This window comes from Protopterus annectens, chromosome 5.part0 (assembly GCF_019279795.1).
Source record: "Protopterus annectens isolate FY-2018-M chromosome 5.part0, PAN1.0, whole genome shotgun sequence".
In the NCBI taxonomy this organism is placed as follows: Eukaryota; Metazoa; Chordata; order Ceratodontiformes; family Protopteridae; genus Protopterus; species Protopterus annectens.
In genome coordinates, this window is record NC_056735.1 from 139,509,437 (window position 1) to 139,531,084 (window position 21,648).

The 21,648-nt window shown below is 38.4% G+C and overlaps 1 protein-coding gene across 2 annotated transcripts in view; it reads right to left on the reverse strand.

Moving 5' to 3' along the window:
- The window catches only part of TMEM131 (transmembrane protein 131), a 3,850,119-nt gene extending 3,831,566 nt beyond the window's left edge, over positions 1–18,553 (reverse strand). For both annotated transcript variants that reach the window (XM_044072169.1, XM_044072168.1), the window contains exon 1: positions 18,287–18,553. In XM_044072169.1, coding sequence (XP_043928104.1) covers positions 18,287–18,422 — 136 coding nt within the window. In that variant the 5' untranslated portion in view covers positions 18,423–18,553. The remainder of the gene's footprint in view (positions 1–18,286) is intronic.
- Positions 18,554–21,648: the final 3,095 nt, after the last annotated feature.

Consider the following 21,648-nt stretch of genomic DNA (forward strand, 5'->3'; position numbering starts at 1 on the left):
CTTTAATGTTGCTTGCCATCTTGTACCAAATGGCTAGCTACTTTATTTATTGATTTGAAGTTATTGCATATTTATATTGCATGTCAACTAAGTCTGAGTTTTCAAAACTGCATAAAAGTTCTAGAAACCTACATCATGCTTTCTTTCTTCTGGCTTTGGTCATTTCAATAACTGACCTTTCTACATCAGTCTTCAGATCCTCGACATATTTGAAATACATGGTTCATATGTCAGAAGAAAGAAAGCATGTTGTCAATCTGTTCAGCACCTATATCACTGGAAGACTTCTGATGTCAATGAAATACAGTAGAGAGTTGATTATCCGATCTAAATGGGACCTAGGGTAGTTCGGATAATCAAACATGTAACTGAACCGGATAAAAACTTCTAAAATCTTGTTCTTTTCTGCATGCAGGAATATACTTTTCAACCATTCAGCAATTCCAGTGGACAATAAAGAATATTTTTCACACACAAGCTGGCTACAAGCTCAAAAGACATGCTCAAGCAAATACATATAATGTTTACATATTCAGAATTTATGAATTTTCCTACCTGAAAACTTTGGAAGGCTGGTTCCGATAACGGACGTTCGGATAATCGACACTCTACTGTACCAAACTAGATTTCAAAGAAATTATACATTTCTAATGACATAATGTACACAAATTGGAGCTTTGTTCATCTTGCTTTATCTGCCTAAAACTCTGGTCTGCCTCTAGTATTGCGAGAACTTGGAAGACTCTATGGCATAGAGTGATGGAGTCCCAAATACAACTCGGGTGACCTCAGGTCCAATTAACAAGGCAATGCAAATTCACCCAGGAAGGAGAAGCATTTCTGCCAGATCATTCATGGGGGGGGAGGGGGGGTTGGGGGGAGATGTGTCTGCTTACAGTAAGCATTTACTACTAGGTGAATGGGAGAAGAATCAGTTCAAAAAGGAATAAGAGATGTGTCCTAAAGCTACATTTCCCAACTGATAGCAAAGTACTGCAGTGGGAACCAATAACATTTATACGAAAAGACCTCAGCAGTTGGCATTGGCAAGATCACTTCTTCCACTATAAGCAACAGTTGCATTAGACTTGCAGCTTAGATATAAACACAGATTTGAATTTTGCCACTCTTTACAACAGTGACCATACTGTTCGCCTACTTTGATTCCATCTCTTTCTTAATAACATCTAGACTTTCCGTTAGTTTTTGGTCTACTCTCCTCTTCTCACAACTTCTATTAGTACTTTCTTTATAGTATGTATTACTAGCACTGGCACAGCATTAGATTTTGATACTTTCCCAGCAAATGTCAAATGTCTTAAGTCTGTAAATAAGTCATTAGCAATTAATGAAATTTCCTACCCTAGTTACAAAGGATATCAATTCTACGGCTCTGCAGAGTAATGGAGATAATCCCTGTAACTGTGCAACTGTTACAGTACAGATGCAGTCCATATATTCACACCACAACTTGTTTGCCATTCTTAATTTGTCATAAGCCAAAATATTACCAGAATTTACTTCTTTAATACGTAGTTTTTAATACTGTCTGCTGATATTTACATTACTTCTTAAAACATGCCGTATACAAGTCGTGAAGAGTTGAAGAGTTCTGTTTAAAGCTTATATGACAGACAACATAGCTGCACTGATACTTGACCTGTCTAGAGTAATTAATAAAATATTACACTGTGTTCGTATTTGTCATACTTTTTTATATTTACCTAAACAAACCAAGTGACATACAAATCATTAGCCTTGTATGAAAACTCACAGATGAATAAATACAATGGTGTGTTGCTGGAAATACTGAAAGTTGTTTACAGAACATTACAAAAAATATTTGTAGTGATCATGACTTCCAAAGTTCAGTTTTAAGACAGACTCTAAAGAATGTGATTATTGTAAAAATTAGCACAGTTTGCTGTTTAGACTTACTTAACACTAAACCCCTGTGGGCCTTTGTTTGAACAATTTTGTCAAAAATGCTAAAATCTAAATAGATTTTAGGTTTTTTTAATTTTAATATTCATGTCAGCAGCTTTAGCCACCTAAAATGGTTTACCAATATGCTCATACTTTTCTTTTTACAGTTACATTGAACACCAATGGATTTAACATACATCTTTACTCAAAATATTTGACTCTGCATCTGTGACTAGTTTAAATATAATATTGTGTTCAATTCTTAGTACTTCCTAGCTATACTCTGACCTGCCCACTCGCCTTGATGCTTGAAGCCTGAAAATGACTCGGAAGCATGAACACTTTTCACTCTGATGGCATATACTACAATTATTTTGAGGGCAATGTTCATTCTCACATTTCTGTTCAAAAATAAGCAAAATCCTTTGAACTGCATATATATTCTTTTGAACACATGCTCCTATTTTACAGCACTTAATAAAAACAAGACTCTCTTGTGTTTATAACTACACTTGTACATGATACTTAAATATTAACTGCACAAATGTATCTTTGGTCTCCATTACACATGGCTCTCATCTTCATATCCATTACCTTTACAACTCATTTTCACTTTTCTTTTTCCCCCTTTTCACTCTCACTAAGGAAGTGGATGTGTCAGTATGAAATATTACTGAAATTTTCTACTTTAAAATTTCACCTGCCCTATTCATAGGCATATTTTTTAGAACGTCAAATCTATTTCTATTAACAACCCACCCCTTGTTTCATCATATAACATAGAAAAGAATGATGTAATATGCCACATAATATTCAATTAATTTGATAACCAGCTGATACAGCTAGACAATCTGACCCTTTTTAGATGTGGCCCAAGTCACACTATGACACAGTCAGTCAAGTGTTATGCATACATTAGTGATAGTACATTAATAAAACATTAAAACATTAACAGTCCTAAAGCTATTAGTTGAACCATTTACAGCATTTTATACACACTGCTGTGTCACATGTAAAATATAGAGTTGAAGTCAAAAGTTACTGGGGAAGGAAAATTATATATGAAGAGAGAAGGCGAGAGAGAGAAAATGATACCAGTAAGAGGTGCAAATATAAAAGGTAAATAAAAATGTATGAAAGATAAAGATAATTTGACACTCGCCCCTACTCTTCAGCTAAGTCTCTGTAAGACCTTGTGCCTTTTAACGAAGCTAAACAGCAAATAATCTGTTTTAGGCTCACACTTGTACAGTGTTTCCTCTAGCTTTCTACTGCAGTATTTTTGCACGCAAGTAGTGACTGAAAAGATTCAGTAAACCAGCTCAACCACCTGCTTAAACTGTAAATAAAGCCTCCCTTACTGCTGCTACTTTAACTCTTCCAAGTTTCTTGAAGAGTAACTTCGTGGTTTATTTCTCAGCAATATACAGCAATGCAGCACACTGTACTTTTGCACACTGCTTGACTAATGCACTCACACTGAGAAGTAAACTGGATTTCCACAGCCAAAACTTTTACACTCCTGCTAAAAACTTACCTAAATTTAGAATCTGTAGTGGCTGCAGCCAAGGCAGATTTCTATATGATAATCGTACTTCTGCACTTAAACACAAATACATTTCTTCACTTCTGCACTCTGACAGCATGCAAATGAAGCTCATGGGTTTGCTAGGATTATGAGCAAGTAACAAAAAGGAGAGAATGTGGATATGGTCTAACCTCCAAGAAAATCAACAGCTTGAAACTCCTAGAACACATACCATATGACACAGATTTCTTGTAGCTACTAGCTAGCACACTTGCATGTAAAGTTATATCATGTATTCTAAAGAAAACTTCTTAATCTTTAAGTAAAAAGTGTTTACATTGAACCACCATGTTATTGCTATCATATCCAGCTGCAGGTCACTTTTCAAGCATGAAGCTGAGGTACTGGTAAACATCATTCAGATCATCAGTATAAAATGGCCATAAGACAGGAAAAATCAATGAGTAGTATGTTAAGAGGGAAAAAAACAGGAATTGACTCAAGTGCCAGCAAAGCTTCTGAAGACATAGTGGAACCCAGCTCAACATTAACTGTCCTCCCAAAAAGGTAAGACTGAATCAGTGAGTAAGAAAGTGCAGCAGCAAAGTCCATTTCCTTTAGTGTTTGGATAATGGTGAAATAGTCTACTGAGCTGACTGCTTCTACCCACTTTAACAACATAGGTAACCAAATTGCAGTCTCTTCCTTTTGTAAAGCCATACCATGCATTGTAATGCAGTCTGTCATTAACTTGATAAAGAATTTGAACTACAATTTTTTCAACTATCTTTGCAAGATATGGGAGCTCTGATTTATACCACACAATGGAACCAGGATGTACAAGTACCACAATTATAGATTTAAAACCCTGATGCACAGTGTTGGCCAGAGAGATTATGACAAAACCAAAGGGCAATGGCCATTTACATTCAGGCTCCTTTACTATGTCTGGGACTCAAAGTAAGAGTAACTAGCATAAAAAAAAATTTCTGGAAATCGAAGGGGAAAGAGAAAAGGTTCATCAGCCATTGTACTAAAAGACGAACTATAACTACATGTTCAAAAAGTAGCAGGAGTTGTAGCAAATTCTTAGCCTGTAGCCTTATATCGGGTCATAAATATTCCCACATGGTGTAAGATTACCTACAAGACAAACTACAGATTCTTCTTAAAAAAACAACATCTTTACACTTTCAACCTCTTAAAACAAAAACCCTTCAGGCCTGTTCCAGTCATTGCTAATTCCCCCACTGTAACAGATGCCACTAACCAGTCTCAGAAAGGCTACTCCAGTAATCTACCATCTTTTCTCTGAAAAACTCTACCTCATTATTTTCTCAGAGTACCAGACAATGTCATATTTCCCCAATCTAGCCTGCATTTCCAAACATTGTTAACCACCATTCATCAATATTATACATATTCATTTTGCAGTTATGTCTTTCTGCATATCCTCTGAAACAGGCTCTACATCATTTCGGCTACACTATGAAATGTTATGACCCAATCTATGCTCTTACAAAGATAAGATCTTCATAAATCCATGCACTACAACATTACAAGACATTTTTACAGGAAGTCAAGAGAGAAGACTGATCCATTCTCACGTGGATGGGAAGTGTGAATTCAATTACTCATGCTGCAGGATTCATAAACACCATGTAGTATGAATACACTGTCTGAGGTGCCATTTCCTTAAAAGTGGTCATCCATTCTGTATTTTTTCCTCCTCAAAAAACCCTACAGTACAAAAGTGCATTTCTTACACAAAAATTGTTACTGGTTTGTGTTTGGCTTGCAATGTAAAACATTGTATATTATTACATTATATTATATATTATATTGTTCACTAACTCTACATAAACACCGCTGTCTAAATCTGAGTTTTCCCTAAGCCTCTGCTGGAAAGATTTTTTTTTCATAACCCAGCTAGACTTTCCCAGTAAATAAATGTAAATAAACAAATACTTCACCACTATTCTCTGCAGCAGATATATGACACTGAATATTCCAAACAGTAGCAAACTCTGGCATGAGTAATACCAGGCCTCGCTGCCTTGCCAGAATACTTCAGGAGGAGCTTCAAGAGCACATCTTAACCCCTAATCCTGTTTATGCACACTTAAAAGAGAAAGAGTTGCCATTATATGGTGTACAGACAGCAGAAATACTTAGCAGTATTCCTGCTTTTCTCGGCCATTCTCCACTCTGGCATCATATGAAAGCTAAATGCTTTAAAAATCTACCTATACAAAGCAATATGTATAGCAAACTGACTGAAAAACAACTCCCACAGTGCGAGTGGTGGTGCATCATAAAGTATATAAATAGCCAGCAGCATCCCTCACGCTAAGAACTAGATCTCTCTGGGGACACTCCTCCAACTACTCTCTTTATCACCTTGTTCAACTTTCCTATAATTATTATTTCAAACCTTTTCTTGTTAACCTAGCTACACATCACTCACATAAATGAGGAAAAATAGTATGCAACCTTGTATCATTGTCTAACTACCAAGTACTAATTACATCTTGAAGCATTTGTATCGTTTGGTATGTATTTTATTTATGTATTTGCAGTTTGTTAACCAGGAAAGTCCATTGGGCCAAGATGAGACCTTTTTCAATGGAAGCCCGGGGAGGAAAAACTCCATGTTCAGACATACAAAGCAAAAATCAGCAGAAGTCAATACAAAAATTAAAATGCAAAAATCAACAGAAGTTAACACAAGGTATTATACAGCTTAAAAGTAAGAGAGAAATAATATAATTTATTTATTTATTTATTTCAGTTTGATGACCAGGGGGTCCACTGGGCTCAGGAGCCCGTTTTCAGTGGGGCCGGGGGAGAAAAGCTCCAACATTACATAATAAACATTAGATTTTCAGGTTAAAGTTAAAGTTCAGGATGCAGATACATAAGATAAGAAAAATACAGTTATTATAGAGGGTTTAGATACATTAGAAAATCAGAGACAAGAACTGGTACATTGGTAAAGTACCACATTACATAGTAAACATCAAATATTCAGATTAAAGTACCATTCAAGATGCAGATACATAAGATAAGCAAGTTACAGTTAATATGAGGGTGCAGAAACATTATAAAATCAGAGACATGAACTGGTACATAGGTAACTTCACACAGAAGTCATATGTTGAGAGGAAAAAAATTCCAGTGGTTGTATAGAAAGCGTGTCTTGTTTGGGTAGTTATGGCAGAACAGGTACAAATGATAGGGAAATGAGAACAGGGAGAGCAACCTAGATACAATGTATACAAAATGTACATGAGATAATGCTGAAGAGGGAGTCATTTCTAGAGGAGTCAAGTAGTAGGCAAAGGGGAAGTAGGGAAAATATGATTTAGAATGTGGAGAGAAGGCTAGGTGGGTAAGGTGCAACTGCAAATCCACTTAGAGAAAAAGTAGGAATGAAGATGTGATTTGAAGTTGTCAATGTTTTCAATAGTTTGTAGAGAAGGAGGGAGAGAGTTCCTTTTTTTGGCTAGGGAGAAGGCCAGAAGGTGCCGTCCAGCAGGTCGGACTGGTTTATAGACTGTGATAAGGTTTAGGTGGGAAGATCTAAGTAGCCTGTTACGGGTGTATGGTTGTAGGATGTTGGAAAGAGCAGGGCATATAGTAGGGTTAAATAATAGCCTATGGACAGTAGTAAGTTAGAGGTAGTCAAGATGGTTGGGAAGTTCCAGCCAGTTAAGTAAGTGGAGGGCAGAGAAATGGTGGCAGGAGTATTTGGCTTTTATGGCAAATTTGGAGATTTTATTATAACAACTTTCTATTTTGGAAGAAATGGAAGCAGATAGGTTAGTTAGTATAGGTGCACCATACAATAGAGAGGGGAGAAGATGGGTAGTGGCAAGTGTTTGTCTAGTAGAAGAAGAAGGAGTGAGAGAGTGGATGTTTCTGTACAGTAGGCCGAGTTTTTGATGCGTTTTCTTAATGTTTAGTTGAATATGCATGTCAAATTTTAGGTAATCATCTATGGTGACCCCAAGTAGTTTGGCACAGGGAACGGGTTCTATAGTAGAATTGTTGTGACTTCTAATTTGGAAAGAATTTTTGTCAAGTGGGGAGGATTGTGAGGAAGTGAAGAGTAGTATTTTGGATTTGTTAGCGTTTAGAGAAAGATGGTTTTGCAACATCAGAGAAGGCGGTTTGTGTGTATGATTGAAGTTCCGGGAGGTTGGTGACACAGGAGATTAAAGTGGAGTCGTCAGCATATTGCACTATTTTAGTATTTGGGATGGTCGAATGGAAATCATTGATAAAGGTGTTAAACAGCATTGGGCCAAGAATAGATCCTTGGGGAACTCCAGTAGGAGTGGGAAGGAAGTCTGAGGTGCCTTTCTTCCATTTTACAGCTTGAGCTCTAGCAGATAGCTAACTTGAAAACCAGGATAGGGAATTGTGAGAAAGGTTTATATTAGCAAGGTGGTTGAGAAGATGGGTATGGGAGATAAGTGTCGAAAGCCTTGGAGAAGTCTAACAAAACTGTAGAGACGATTTTTCCAGAGTCGTGGGTGTGGTTGACTAGATCTAAGAATGAGAGAAGAGCAGTAATAGTGCTATGGCCAGGGCAGAAGCCATGTTGGTTTGAGAGATTAGATGGTTTGTGGTTAGGAAGGGCATTAGTTGGGTGGGAACACATTTTTCCAATATTTTTGAAATTGGGGAGAGGATGGCTATGAGGAGAAAGTTTGAGGTATTATTATTTTTACCACCTTTGTGGAGAGGATGTATAAAGGCAGCACGCCAAAGCTTGGGGACATAAGATTCTTGTATGGATCTGTTGATTAAGATAATAATGGGGAGGGCGATACCGTCTGCAGCAATTTTTAAGAATTTAAAGGGAATGTTATCTGGGGCACTGGAGCATGGTTTTAGCTTGCTAAGGAATTTCTTTATGTAGGAGGTTGAAATAGGTTTAAGTTCAAAGGTGGGGGGGTTGGGTTGAGAGGCTGGGGAAGAGTGACTAACTTGTGTGGATGGGGTATTTGGGAAGGACTTAGTTCAGCTAAAGAGTTAATAAAGAAGGAGTTGAAAAAGAGTGGCAATTTCTGGATCAGTCTTAGTAGTATCAAGGCAAGGGTTGTTTTTGGTGCTTGGGTGAAGGAGTGAGTTGATGGAGTTCCAGAATTGTTTGGGGTTTTTGGACTGGTTGGTTTGGAGTTTCATATGGTGGGATTGTTTATCCTTGATTATATGTCTTTTGGTGGAGTTGCTTATATTTAAGAAGGGTTTCAGGATGTTTATTGTGCTGAGAAAGTTTCCAGCATTTGTCTTGCTGTTGCATAAGGTTTTTGGTTTCCTTGGTTAGCCATGGTGCGGGGTTAGGTTTGACTCGTCTATCGTGGAGGGGCTTGGGTATTAAGTATATTTAGGAAGGTGGAATTGAAATAATCAATGGCGTTTATCTAGTGGGAGTGTTCTTAGAGTGTTCCTGTTAGTTTGTTTGAGGGTGTTACAGAAGGTTGTAGGGTTGAAGTTTGTAAGGTTATGAGTATGTATATATTGGTGCTGGTGAGGGGAGGAATGGGCTGCTCAGAGGATAAAGGTAGGCAGGCGGTCACTAATAGGGTCAGGAAGGATGCCCGAGTCTAATATGTTGTTAGGGTGGGTAGTTAGCATCCATTCCAGGGTGGATCCTGGAGGATTGGTTTTGTTGGGTCTGGTGATAGAGTTAGTAAATTGAGTAAAGTTGAAGAGATTGACAGACATGGCGGGATTTTGGTTGTTAAATTTTATTCCAGTCTAACTTAACGTCACCTAGAATGTAGGTCTCTAGGTTAATACTAGATGAGGCCCATTGGAGGATTTCTTCTAAAGTAGTGGTGTACTTACCTGGAGGAATATAGAGGGATATGATGCAGATACTTTTATGATTATTCATTTGTAGCACACCTATTACAAGTTCCGCATTGTTAAACTGAGTAATGGGATTTGGGTATGGAATAATGGGGAGTACGTTAGAGAATATCAAGGCTACTCCTCCACCTCTTCTATTCATGCGGTCATATCTAAAGGCTTGGTAACCAGGGGGTAGAATTTCTGAGTCAGAGCCGTATGGTTTTAACCAAGTCTCAGAGATGGCTACTATGTCACGTTGGTTCTGGTGAAGCCAGTCATGGAAGCTAGTTGCTTTATTTCGTAAACTTTGGGCATTGAGAGTAACTAATTTAAGGCTTTCGTGGCTGGTAGTTTTGGCAGTTTTTGGAGGGATGGGGTTGTCAGTGGTACTAGGTCCAGGGTTAGGGTGTATATCACCTGCTAGAATTAGGTGGATGAAGAAAGACGGTAGTAGGTGATTTAGTTTTCCTTTTGAGTGTTGGGGATGATATGAAAGAGGTTTAGTGAAGTTGTGTTTTGTTAAGGTGGGTAAGACCTTTGGTTTGAAGTAGTAGAGGTGATTGGGGTGGACTAATGAGACTGAGATGGTATGGAAGTGAGCTATTGTGAGGGTGAGATGGGGACTGGGAGAGGTGCAGTGGGACATGAGAGAAGTGGAGGAATAGGAGATAGTATGGTATAGTAGACTTTGAGTTAAGGTGGCAGAGGGGATGAGAACAGCAAGTAGTAATGAAGAGTTAATAATAACAACAGTAATAAAAAGGTATACTTTTAATAATTTGTACTATTATAACATTCAATCTATTTTACTTAAAAATTTACATACAATTGACAAAGTATAGTCTTTATGACTGTGGAGATTTTCTCCCCTGGCCTCCACTGAAAAATGGGCCTTCACCCAGTCGGACTTTCCCGGTAAACAAATATCAAATAAATACATCTTTTCTTTTTGGTGTTAACGTCTCATATCTCCAAGCAAATAGCAAAGACCTATGACTAAGAGAAGTTTGCAGATCGCTGCAAACTTGAGAACTGTTGTTAAAATAACCCAATATCACCCAAACCCTCCAAAAGGAAATCTCCCAAATAAACTACTGGTCTATTAAAAATAGGCTCAAGCTAAATGCTAAAAAAAGTGCAGTATCATCACTTTTGGTATATAACCCCTTCCATCACCATACTATATAGGCAACACAACACCACAAAACATTTATTCAGAGACCTGGGTATTTGGGTTGTTAGCAGGGCTTAATAAAGGGATTTCCTTGCAATCATTGTTACATGATTATCAAAAAAGAGGGAGCTAATTACCAAAGGAATATTATCAAGGACTAAAGGGGTGATCACTCCCTTATACTCTGTATTTGTCAAGCCAATTACAGAGTACAATTCCCCATTTGGGATGCAACTCACTAAACATAAAGATATGAAACAATTATAAAGACCCAAATGCTCCAAAAAATAAATAAATAAATAAATAAATAAACACAAGCCTAACGTCCCTAAACTACCAAGAGAGGCTGGATGCTCTATCCCTTTATTCAGTGTCTTACAGACTTTTGAGAGATCTCAGTCTCATGTATGCACCATTAGACACCTGAATGTCTTGAAACTCCTATTTCCCCAAAAGTCCAATATCCATCTTCATTAATACTAGATTCGGAGACCTACACTTTCACCAACGGACAAGCAAAACATTTTGGAGAGACAGGCTTACATCTCAGGGTCTTGCAGACTGCTGGAATAAATTTTCCCTACATATTAAGCAATGTGACTCAGTATCCTCCTTAAAACTGAAGCAAGATGACTGGATACATATTCACAAGTTTACTCTGGGATTGACTGGTATGGCCTTTCTGAAGAAAGGAGGTGCAGCCTAAGGGAGGGTACTGGTAAGGCATGGGTGGTCATGAGACTCGGTTGCCTTGAAGTTCCTATGAAAAACCTTACTATGCCACAATATGCCTCTCTCAGACTCTTTGCTCTCATGTACAACTAAAAAATATTTACATTTCACTACAGTACTGAACTGGCTGCTACTTAATTTGTCCCTTCATTACTGGGACGTCCCTTCATTACTAGGACTTCCTTTCTTCTCACTGCATAGTTACAATTCTCCGCCTTACTCCCTCTGCATTGCTTTGCTTGATGCCACCTTTCTAAACACTGCTCCATTTCAACAAATTCCACCGTAATTCCAGAACACTCACTTCTGACTATCTCAACTTTGTAATTAAGCTATCTCTGAGCTGCCTATACTTGGTTACTGCAACTTCTTAAACAGATCAGAAAGCATGCCTGTGTTCCCAAGTCATGAATATTGTGACGATAGGAGGTACTGCCAGCCATGCCAGGAGAAGTAGGGCAGTAGATGTATGACTTGTCAACCGAGCTAGCTGGAATTTTGTAAATAATTATATGTCATTTGTATATCAAACTGATTTGTCCAGATACTTATCCTGAAAATGTGTTTATGAGGTTTGCTTGTGTTAAAATGTATAAACAGTACACCCTGCTGAAATAAAAAAAATGTACATCTATTATTGTAACTGAATTAAATGTATATGTTTTAATACAGGATACTGAGACAGCAATAGTTAGCCAGCTAGCTTGCTTTAACAAAGATAAGGGAAATGTAAATGAGATGTTTAACCATTAAAACGGCATCCCACAATGCTGCACATGACAGGATACACTAGGTCTGGGAAAAGCCTTTGTTCATTAGTTCTGCAAAAAGAGGGAAAGCCCCAGGCACTGCCATAAACAATATGTGAATTGTAGCGGTCTATGTTAAATTCCTGTCTTAGCTTCAAAGGGGAATACTGTGAGAACCTAGAGTAAGGTGACCAGATGAGGTCATTCTATCAGCCCTCTTGGAAATTATATTTTAGTTATTACAAAGAGAAATCTCAGAGTACTGGAGTATTTTGTTTAAGGGAACGTGATAGAAAGACCCTCACCCACAGCATCTTACCTTGCAGTAGTAACTAACTAGGGAAAGTAATTATTTTAGATTAGTCAGGAATACAGTGACGTTTAGTTGAGATATTGTTTTTCTTTGTCTGTCTGCCATCAATGTTCTTGTCAATATTTCCTGTGATCTTGTGGTTTTCTGTGAAAATATATTCAGTATTTTCGTAGTATTTATTGTTAAATATATTTAAACTTTTATTGTAGCTGGTCCTTGTAGAAAGTACTTAACCTTTGAGAGTGCTTATACTTATTTGGCGACATTGTGTGGGCCACTCCAGAAGGCCTAACTGTCTTGGTCAACTACCAGTTGTATTAGCATTAATATTGCACCATACAATTGGATACCCTTTGTAAGAGCCCTATAGTAACTGACTGGTCTGGGCAAAGCTGGTAGAGCACGTAATCTGTGCCAGACTTTCCTAGGTGTGTGTGTGTGTGTGTGTGTGTGTGTGTGTGTGTGTGTGTGTGTGTGTAATAATTAAAACTTAAGAGTGTGCGTGTCTGTGCCCCAAGTAGCTGAAACAAAGCACTGGGTTCACAGTGAGGATGCTGGAGGACTTGGCTTAGACACTCTGCTGAGGACCTAACCTTACTGCTGTACCAGTGGGGAGTCTTACTAGGGTCCTGGAGGTAGACAGATATAGAGACATCCAGACCGAAGGCTGTGTGTGTTCCTTGCGTGCTCTTAAGGGAAATTGCACTTATGCACAGAGGTCTGCATCTGGAAATACTGAATGTATCCATTTGTATTCCAAGTGCTCGTCCCTCTCCAGTGTCAGTGGTGTGGATTCAGGCTCCTTGATTACTGGCCCAGAGTGGAGATGTCACATATTGGTGGCCATCACATATTGGTAGCAGTAGTATGCATCAAACGCCACAATCAGGACTCACCTGTCTCAAGTAAACTTCAAAATTCACCTGAAGCTTTCTCACTGGAAGACACCACTAATATTTAAAATTTTGTTTTACCCATGTCCAAAACCAGTTGGGTTTTAGTTAAACCATCCCCGTGCCCATACTTGCATATCATACACAGAAAGAGGTGACAAATCCCAGAAGATGTTAATCCACTCTAGTATCCGCACCAATAATGCTAACGATACAAAAAAGGAACAGATTCCTAGAGATCAATGCAAGATGCATAACAATGATGGTTCCACTGCTACTACTAGCACTGTGTAGAAAACACAGATTATGTTGCTAATTCACAAATTTAAAACAAAAAAATGGCACTTCATAACCATAACAGGAACCTGAGAACATTCAGATCATCATACAAAAACTTCCTCACAATCTACAGTCGCATTTCGCAGTTACTCCAATAAAACAGACCACTTGCCTCAATGGACCAACCTAGTTAGCCTAAACCAACTATCCTACTAACGTGAAAACAAAGATGACAATTAAAAAAGACTTAATAAAACAAAATTTACTAAAATTGAGCAAGTATCACTGTTGAATAATAACAGTGTATGTGCTGCCGTTAAACAGAACAAACCTACACAATTAGGAAGAAAAATATGGAGGAAACCAACACATTTAAACCAAGGTACAGGTACTATCAGTGCAATGCTAAAACTTGAATTTTCAGCAGCTTTTCGCTTGAACCATTTTAATTTTAGTAACTGCTTTTGAACAGTTTAAGCGATATTACCTTAACTATAAATCTGGCCTTTTAACTGAAAAAGTATTGCCATCCAAAAGACTTTCAAAAACCTATTCGCTCAAAACATTAAAATAAGTTATAAAAAAAAAACTTTTCTGATGTTATTCTTTACAATATATACACTTTGTAACCTACAAAATATTTGACTCTTGAGAATTTAGAAAAAGGTGCTTGGCCATAACTTTAAAATTATTACCCACAGACACAAAAAGTTAAACAAAATGTTGCAGAAGACCTGCATTCCACCTATGCTGGCCAGGTGTTGGTCAGTCCCAGAGCTTCCTTTCATACAATGATCCTACATGGTTCTGAGTCACACACACAAAAAACACAATTGCAATATGAAAAATGAGTCATAAGATATACTTTGTTTACTGAGCACTGAAAGCATAACTTATGAGGAATAAGAAAAATAAGACTACACATGCACACTGCAGCCAAACACTGAGAACCTTAGTGATTACATGCCAGTTTCTGAGGTAACGAGTAAGGTACCATTTCTGACAAAGGAAAAAAAAAAAAATTTTAGAGTTAAAAAAAAATGCTTTAACCAAATCACTTGTGGTTAGCACAAAACATTTACAGGTGTATGGACAGTATGGATTTTTTTACACATTATAATGTCTTTATCCACACTATACACAAACTAGACCAACCCATCTCATCTGAAAAAGTATGCACATGTATCGATTCTATCCTTTTTTGTACTTCATAAATGGCACCAAATGTTTTGGTCTGCATCACTATACCACAATTAGACAAGTGAAATAAGGTGAATAAACTGAAGCATTACAAAAGCTTCATAAACTAAAAAGCAAACATCAACCTACTTCAAGCTCCTTTTCTTTAATGTCCACCATTATATCACTATTTTACTAGGTGGGCCTTGAGAACAGATATGGGGGAGGTGGAACTACACAACTAAAACCTTGTTAAAACTGTAATGCAAATCTAAGTTCAAGCAGATAATGGCATAGATTTTAACAGCGTCTGTTTGAATATATTTATGCATCATGTGCCTGCAAACATGACAAACATGGAAATGAACACTGCTTCCTAAATTGAGCAATATATTCAGTGTACATCACAAATCTCAACTAACTCAAAGACAAGGGATAAAGCCAAAATATCTATAACTGAAAAACTTCATACTATTTATTTAAAAAACAAACCTAAAATAAAGGATTAAAATCATGGCGGGTTGAATAACACTGAGCAGTGTTTGAGGAGTAAAGTAAAAACAAGTTTGAATGGCAATATTAAAAGTGGTCTGCACAACAAATTGCAAATGGTACTCTAATGCTGTGCAAGACAAACTCCACTCACGCAACCTGCAAGCAAGGCCTTAACCTAGTCTGTGACATTAATAGAACTTGTTGGTGGGATATATTTGTGTCCCAAAGACTCCTTCTCCATGTCAAGCAGAGTACCTCTCTAGCCCTCTTTAAGAGGAAACTGGACGACTGGAAGGAAACAGAAAATATACCCCTGGGATCCCACCTGTGTCCCTGTTGGACAGGGGAAACAGGTGCTGACTTCGAGGGAACATGGGCGAAATTCTTGGCTCGGCTTGTAAGTGCCTCCAGGCCAATGGCCTAGTATCAAGCTATGAACCCATAAACCTATACTTTCATCTCTTGAAAAATACTGCAGAGCTGCTGGGCACCATACATATGATAAATCACAATCTTGGCCTGTATAAAAACACAAAGACAGCTAGCTGCTAACTTTTGTGACTGCATCTGTGGCTTAAAATTGCAAGTGTGAGTAGTATTGACTACACTTCTACAATAATAATGACTCAATCTCAAACATAATTAGCAACCCTTGCTACATCACAGCCACACTACAACAAAAACATTAAATTTGAGCACAATAATACAATAATTTACTAAGAGATTTGTGTTAACCAAAAAGGTTGTGAAGAATAAGTCATAGCTAAAGCTCTTCCCTCCATACACAGTCATTTATGCATATTAAAGATTAGCATGGACTAAAGGTATGACAGGCATACAATTGTGTGGGGGTGTAAAAAGAAAACAAGACATTGCTTGCTTGATTGTATGTGGCAAAAGCACAGATCTGTCATCTTTACTATAATTTTAAAGACAGATTTCTTCTCATATGTAGTAATGCCAAGTTCCCCAAATGAAATGCAACAGTACAGTGTTCACAAATACATCTTACAAAAAGTGAACGCGCAAGTTTCCAAAGTGCTACAACAAACTGCAAACTGCAGATCTGTCATCTTTACTATAATTTTAAAGACAGATTTCTTCTCATATGTAGTAATGCCAAGTCCCCCAAATGAAATGCAACAGTACAGTGTTCACAAATACATCTTACAAAAAGTGAACGCGCAACTTTCCAAAGTGCTACAACAAACTGCAAACTTAACAAAAATGCAATTTAAGACAAAATGGTCTGAATGTTCATAGGAGAGCGAAACATTTAACAGCTCCCAAATAAACCATACTTCAACTTTAATAAGAACACACGAGTATTTTATACTAAACAGATCAAGTGTAGAAAACGGGCAAAGAAAAACACAAATTTTTTTGCAACCCAAAGTGAGTTACACTACATAACTGAAACAATTACACTGGGTAAAACATTATACATGATGGATCAGTCTCTCTTTCTCAAAGCTGCTCAGGGTTTAATGACACTAAATTAAGTGGACTACCAACTTCCCAGAATAATAAGAATGTTCAAAGAAAAACAACAAAAGCAAGGTGCGATACACGTAACACACCACCTTACAACAAAATACCCTATTTCTGTTTTGCCTACAGGACAGGGCAGTTACCTACCACTGAGGCATAAAGTGAATGCATTTTGTTGGCAAAGTACATGTTCCCTTTTTGCAATGACAAGAAACCACTGCCTTTTTTACTTGTTTCTTATCTTTTCAGCTACACATATACCACTCAAGCACCCCACAACCACCATTTTTAGGGACATCCTTCAATTTGTCTCAAACATGTTGTGCCATACCTCCTAAAACTTAAATCTTGTTGAGGAAAGGTGGTAGAGGACTGTGTTAATAATCATTAGTATTACAGACATTTTATTTTGGAAAATACATGCTAAATCACATTATCTTTTTGTATCCACTTTCCAAATTAACTAGACCGACATTTAAACATGTTCTTATGTTTCTAAGATTACTGTACCATTTTATTTTTTCAATTTATGTAATGTGGGTCCCTGTTTCCCCAATTATGTTTTGCTTTGTTCCCAATTCTGAGTAAAAGGGTGAGAGCTATGACTGCACACAGAAAAAAGTCGTAACAAGTTTGACAGCTACAGTACTGTATTTACATTAAACCGTTTTATAACCGAGGCATTTGCCAACTGCTGTACTACACTGATATGTAACTTATCAAAAAAAAAATCAAAACTTTTTCTAAAGCCCTAAGATCTGCGTAATGTAGGTCTCTCAATTGTGTGAGGTGGCATCTGGGTCATTTACGTTAGATGGACAGTCCTGCAACTTCCTTCCTTTTTACACTTCAGGAAGTAAGTCGCCATCAGAATCACTTATAAGTCTACATTAGTTATCCCAAACAATTCCGTTTTCAGTTCTACATAACAAAAAACCCAATACAGCATTTTTTTAACCCTGTGTCCGCCAAGCTGTTCCAGGTTTTATACATTTCGCTTCCATCAAAGTGGTGTGGTCAGTTCTTAAGGAAGTTGCAGCAGCAGTCTCCCTGCATGTTAGTATTCGGCGTCCTAAATCAACAAAATACAACCTAGGCCGGTAAAACGACAGTTTAGGTGGGCTCAATGGGATAAACAAAAAGCGAAGGCCGACGAGCAGCCCGGAGCTTGATTTGAAACTCTGCCCCCCACAGAGGTGCATCTTCTAACCACATAATGGTATCTTATAATAGTACGGCATTAAGTTACTATGGTGTACTGGGATACTGACAGGTATTTGCATACAAACAGCGGAGTTAATTTTTTTCTCTGTCTCCATCTAATAGCTGCCATCATTAAATTAACAGAGTATTGTCCTCTAATAGTCAAAACAGCAGCAGTAGCTCTGCAATACAGCCAAGGGCACCACACTTTTTATCTGGCGCTCTCTGTCATCATCAATTGCCATACTATAACCATGAGCAAAGATCAAATGGGTTTGTTAATGCCTGTGGTTTGCTGTAACTAACTATCCAGCAACTCAAGCAGTAGAGACCATTACAGTTCTATGATATCCCGTTCCCTTTAAATATCTGGGCAAACTGTAAGCCACTGCCTGCAATTCGGGAGAGTGCAAACGTAAAAGACTGAAGACTGCAGAGCAACAGGATAAGGATACTGACCTTCCTTTTCAGCTTGTACCATGTGAACTATTCCAATAAATAAATGAATATATCCAAACAAGGCCGTTGTGGCGCTTCTGCTAGTTCTACTCGCAATTAAGAACGGACACAGGTCCAGTCGCTGCCGCTTCGCCATCCCGTGTTTATGTTGTGAACGAAAATCCCAAATGTCAGTGGCTACCTGCGTTCATTTGTATACTACTATTACTGCAACTAGCAGTCAACTCTTTTACTGTCAGGACACCGAGTGGTAGCCACTGATACTACAGTTTGTCTCTCTAGCGTTATCGCGCAGCACGAGCTGGGTAACAAATGACGCTCAAGTTGAAGTCAGTGACAAGTAACACGGTAAGTGACTGGACTGGGCTATGTAGTGACACGTTTTATCATTCAGAACAAGCATGCTCTAACTGGTGGTGACTTACTGTGATACCGGAGGTTGTGGTGCTCGTAGAACGGCTGAGTACCTTGTAGCCCTACCTAGGTTACCCAAGTCATCATCCATATAAAAATGTATGTTTATACTCGTTTCCCAAATATAACCTTTCTACCGCCACATTTCCCCATTGAAGAAGCACTATATCTGAAACTGTTTAAAGCGCGTGCTAATCACTTCACTAAAACATGTTTGTGGCAAAATAGTGTTTTGTAACACAGTGAGTCAGCAAGCCTTTATTTACCATTGCTCTTGTTGCCGTGTCATTCGTACATACTGTAACCAAGAGAGCAAGGAATAAGTAAATGTTTGTAGCGGGGGAAAATATCACAACAACTGAGAGCGCTTAGTAAGCTTTACGTCTTAACAACGGGGAAGCAATCCGTTCTGATTGATGAACACGTAACGGAATACAGCTCACGTCGAACCTGGGTAGGGTTACCACCTGTCCCACTTTGCGAGAGACAGTCCCTCTTTGGGCAGTTGTGTCCTGCAAAAAATTGTAAAAATGGTAAATGTCCTGAGATTTTCGGACAAAATTATTTCTATATTTTATGTAATCGTTGAGTAGAACAGTTATTCTGTATCTGAAACACCTAAAAGTTATAAGAAACAGAATAAGCAACTAAAATGCTACAAGAATAACATTTTATTTAGGCAAAGAAGTGAAGTTCTGTCATTTGTACTGGCCGTGGACAGGTTTTAGCTTGCAAAATCTGACGTTTGTACCGAAAATGTCCCACTTTGGGCATTTGAAAAGGTGGCAACCCTAAAACCTGGGTTGGTCAAATCAAATTACTTCTTTGTAATATGACATAGAATAAATACAAAGTCGCTTGCATAATAAGTATTACACTAACAGGAAGTAATGCAAAAACTATAGCAATACTGAAGATGACCTTCTCAACAGGAGATCGCCCTTATTATTTGGAAACTAGAACCTTTCTGGCAAGACTTGGCAAACTTAGCTGGCTGTGGAAATACAATTCTAGGGTATTTCTCTCTTAGGCGTTAAACAAATCAACAAATTTCATAAGTTTGCTACTGAATTTGTTTAGGATCTCACTAAGCAGCAACTTGGCTTTGGTAAGCAATCCATCACTGAGTACATGTTAGGATATAGTTAGACTCCTTGCTAGTTTCTCTTTTGAAACAATAACCTACAGTCAATCAGTGGCTTAAAGTCACTTCAAACCATGGAAATGTAGGTTCTGATGCAAGGCCAGCCCTAGGTGAAATGGAACTTTAGGCAAATGACTCAGTGGGCCCTCCCTCCTGCCCAACAGTCAGTCACCTGCCTATTTTACTCCATCCTGCCCTCCCCACACCATCCAAAGAAAGAAGTTAGGTCTTACCATAACATTCCATCTGTGCTGTAGATTTTTTTTCATTCATTATAGTTAGGACCTCGGTTCAGTACTCGGAACCAATACATCCGTTTTCCAGCTCATGCAAGCCAAAAACTATCAGCTAAGACCTACCCATAACGCCCCTCTCACAGTTACTCCAGATCGAGTTTGCCCACCCTAGATAAAAGATGCAGTAATAGAAAAGATAGTAGGAGGCTCTGTCTGAGCAAATACCCTAACCAGGAGTTCTTAAAGTACACCAGGAGTCCAAGCAGGGGGAAGGAGGGTGGGAAGTAATGAATGAACAAAGATGTACAACACAAATGGAACATTATGGTAAGACATAACTTCTTTATCTGATATTGTAAATCTTTGTTCTTTCATTACAGTTAGGACAGAGTCCCCAGCTACTTGCGTCCTGGGTGGCCCTAAGGAAGAATATTCCTGAGCACCATAGAACCAAAAGATGCTCATCCCCTGGAGGTCAAATCCAATTTGTAATGAAATATAAAGGTATGAGGTCTTGCCCAAGTGGCTGCTGCGCATATATCATCCATAGAGGCTCTGGAATGAAAAGCTACAGAAGTAGCCATAGATCTGGTAGAATAAGCCTTTATTCTGGAAGGTAAGGATAGCTTATTCTGTTGGTAGATAAAGGTAATGATATTTCTAAGCCAAGAGGATAAAGTCACTTTGGAAACAGGTTTACCCAATCTTGGTCCTGCAAAGGCCGCAAACAATTGATCTGTTTTCCTGAAAGATTTAGTCCTGTCCAAATAACAACGAAGCTGCAGATGCACATCAAGGCTGTGCAAAAGGTACTCCCCTCTATTAGAATGCCAAGGGAAGAAAACCAGCAGGTCAATAGATTGGTTAATGGAAAAGCCAGGAATGACCTTGGGCAAGAAAGAAGAGTCAGTATGAAGGGACACCCTATTCATGTGGAAGATCAAGTAAGGACTCTTGACACTCAAGGCCTGCAGCTCAGATACTCTTCTCACTGAGGTAAGTGCTACTAGAAGTATGGTTTTCCATGACAAAAATTTCAAATCAAATGAATCAAAGGGTTTGAAGGGAGAACCTGTGAGAGACTTTGTGAGAGACTGAAGCACCAGAGTCAAGTCCCAGGGTTCTAAGGGAGGCTTGACCGGAGGTTTAACATGGAATACTCCCTTCAAAAAGGTCTTGCATAGGCGGTGTGACATAATTGAAGAATTATCAAGACCATTATGAAAGCGATAGCTGCTAAATGTACAGTGATCGTTGAAGCTGAGGCTCCTGCATGTAAAAGAGTAGTCAGGTATTGTAGAATCTTTTGAATAGACATAGAGAAAGGGTCTAAGTTCCAGTCTTTGGCCCAAATAGAGAACCTAGTCCATTTACTAGAATAAACTTTTCTAGTGGAAGGTTTGTGTGAGGCCAGAAGAATTTCACGAACAGGAGATGGGATGTCAGGCAGCCTGGCAATCACTGGAAGTGGAGGAACCAAGCTGTAAGCTTGAGACTGTGCAGGTTCAGATGAATCAGTCCCTGAGGATGAGATAACAGGTCCTGGGAATGATCCAGAATCCACGGGC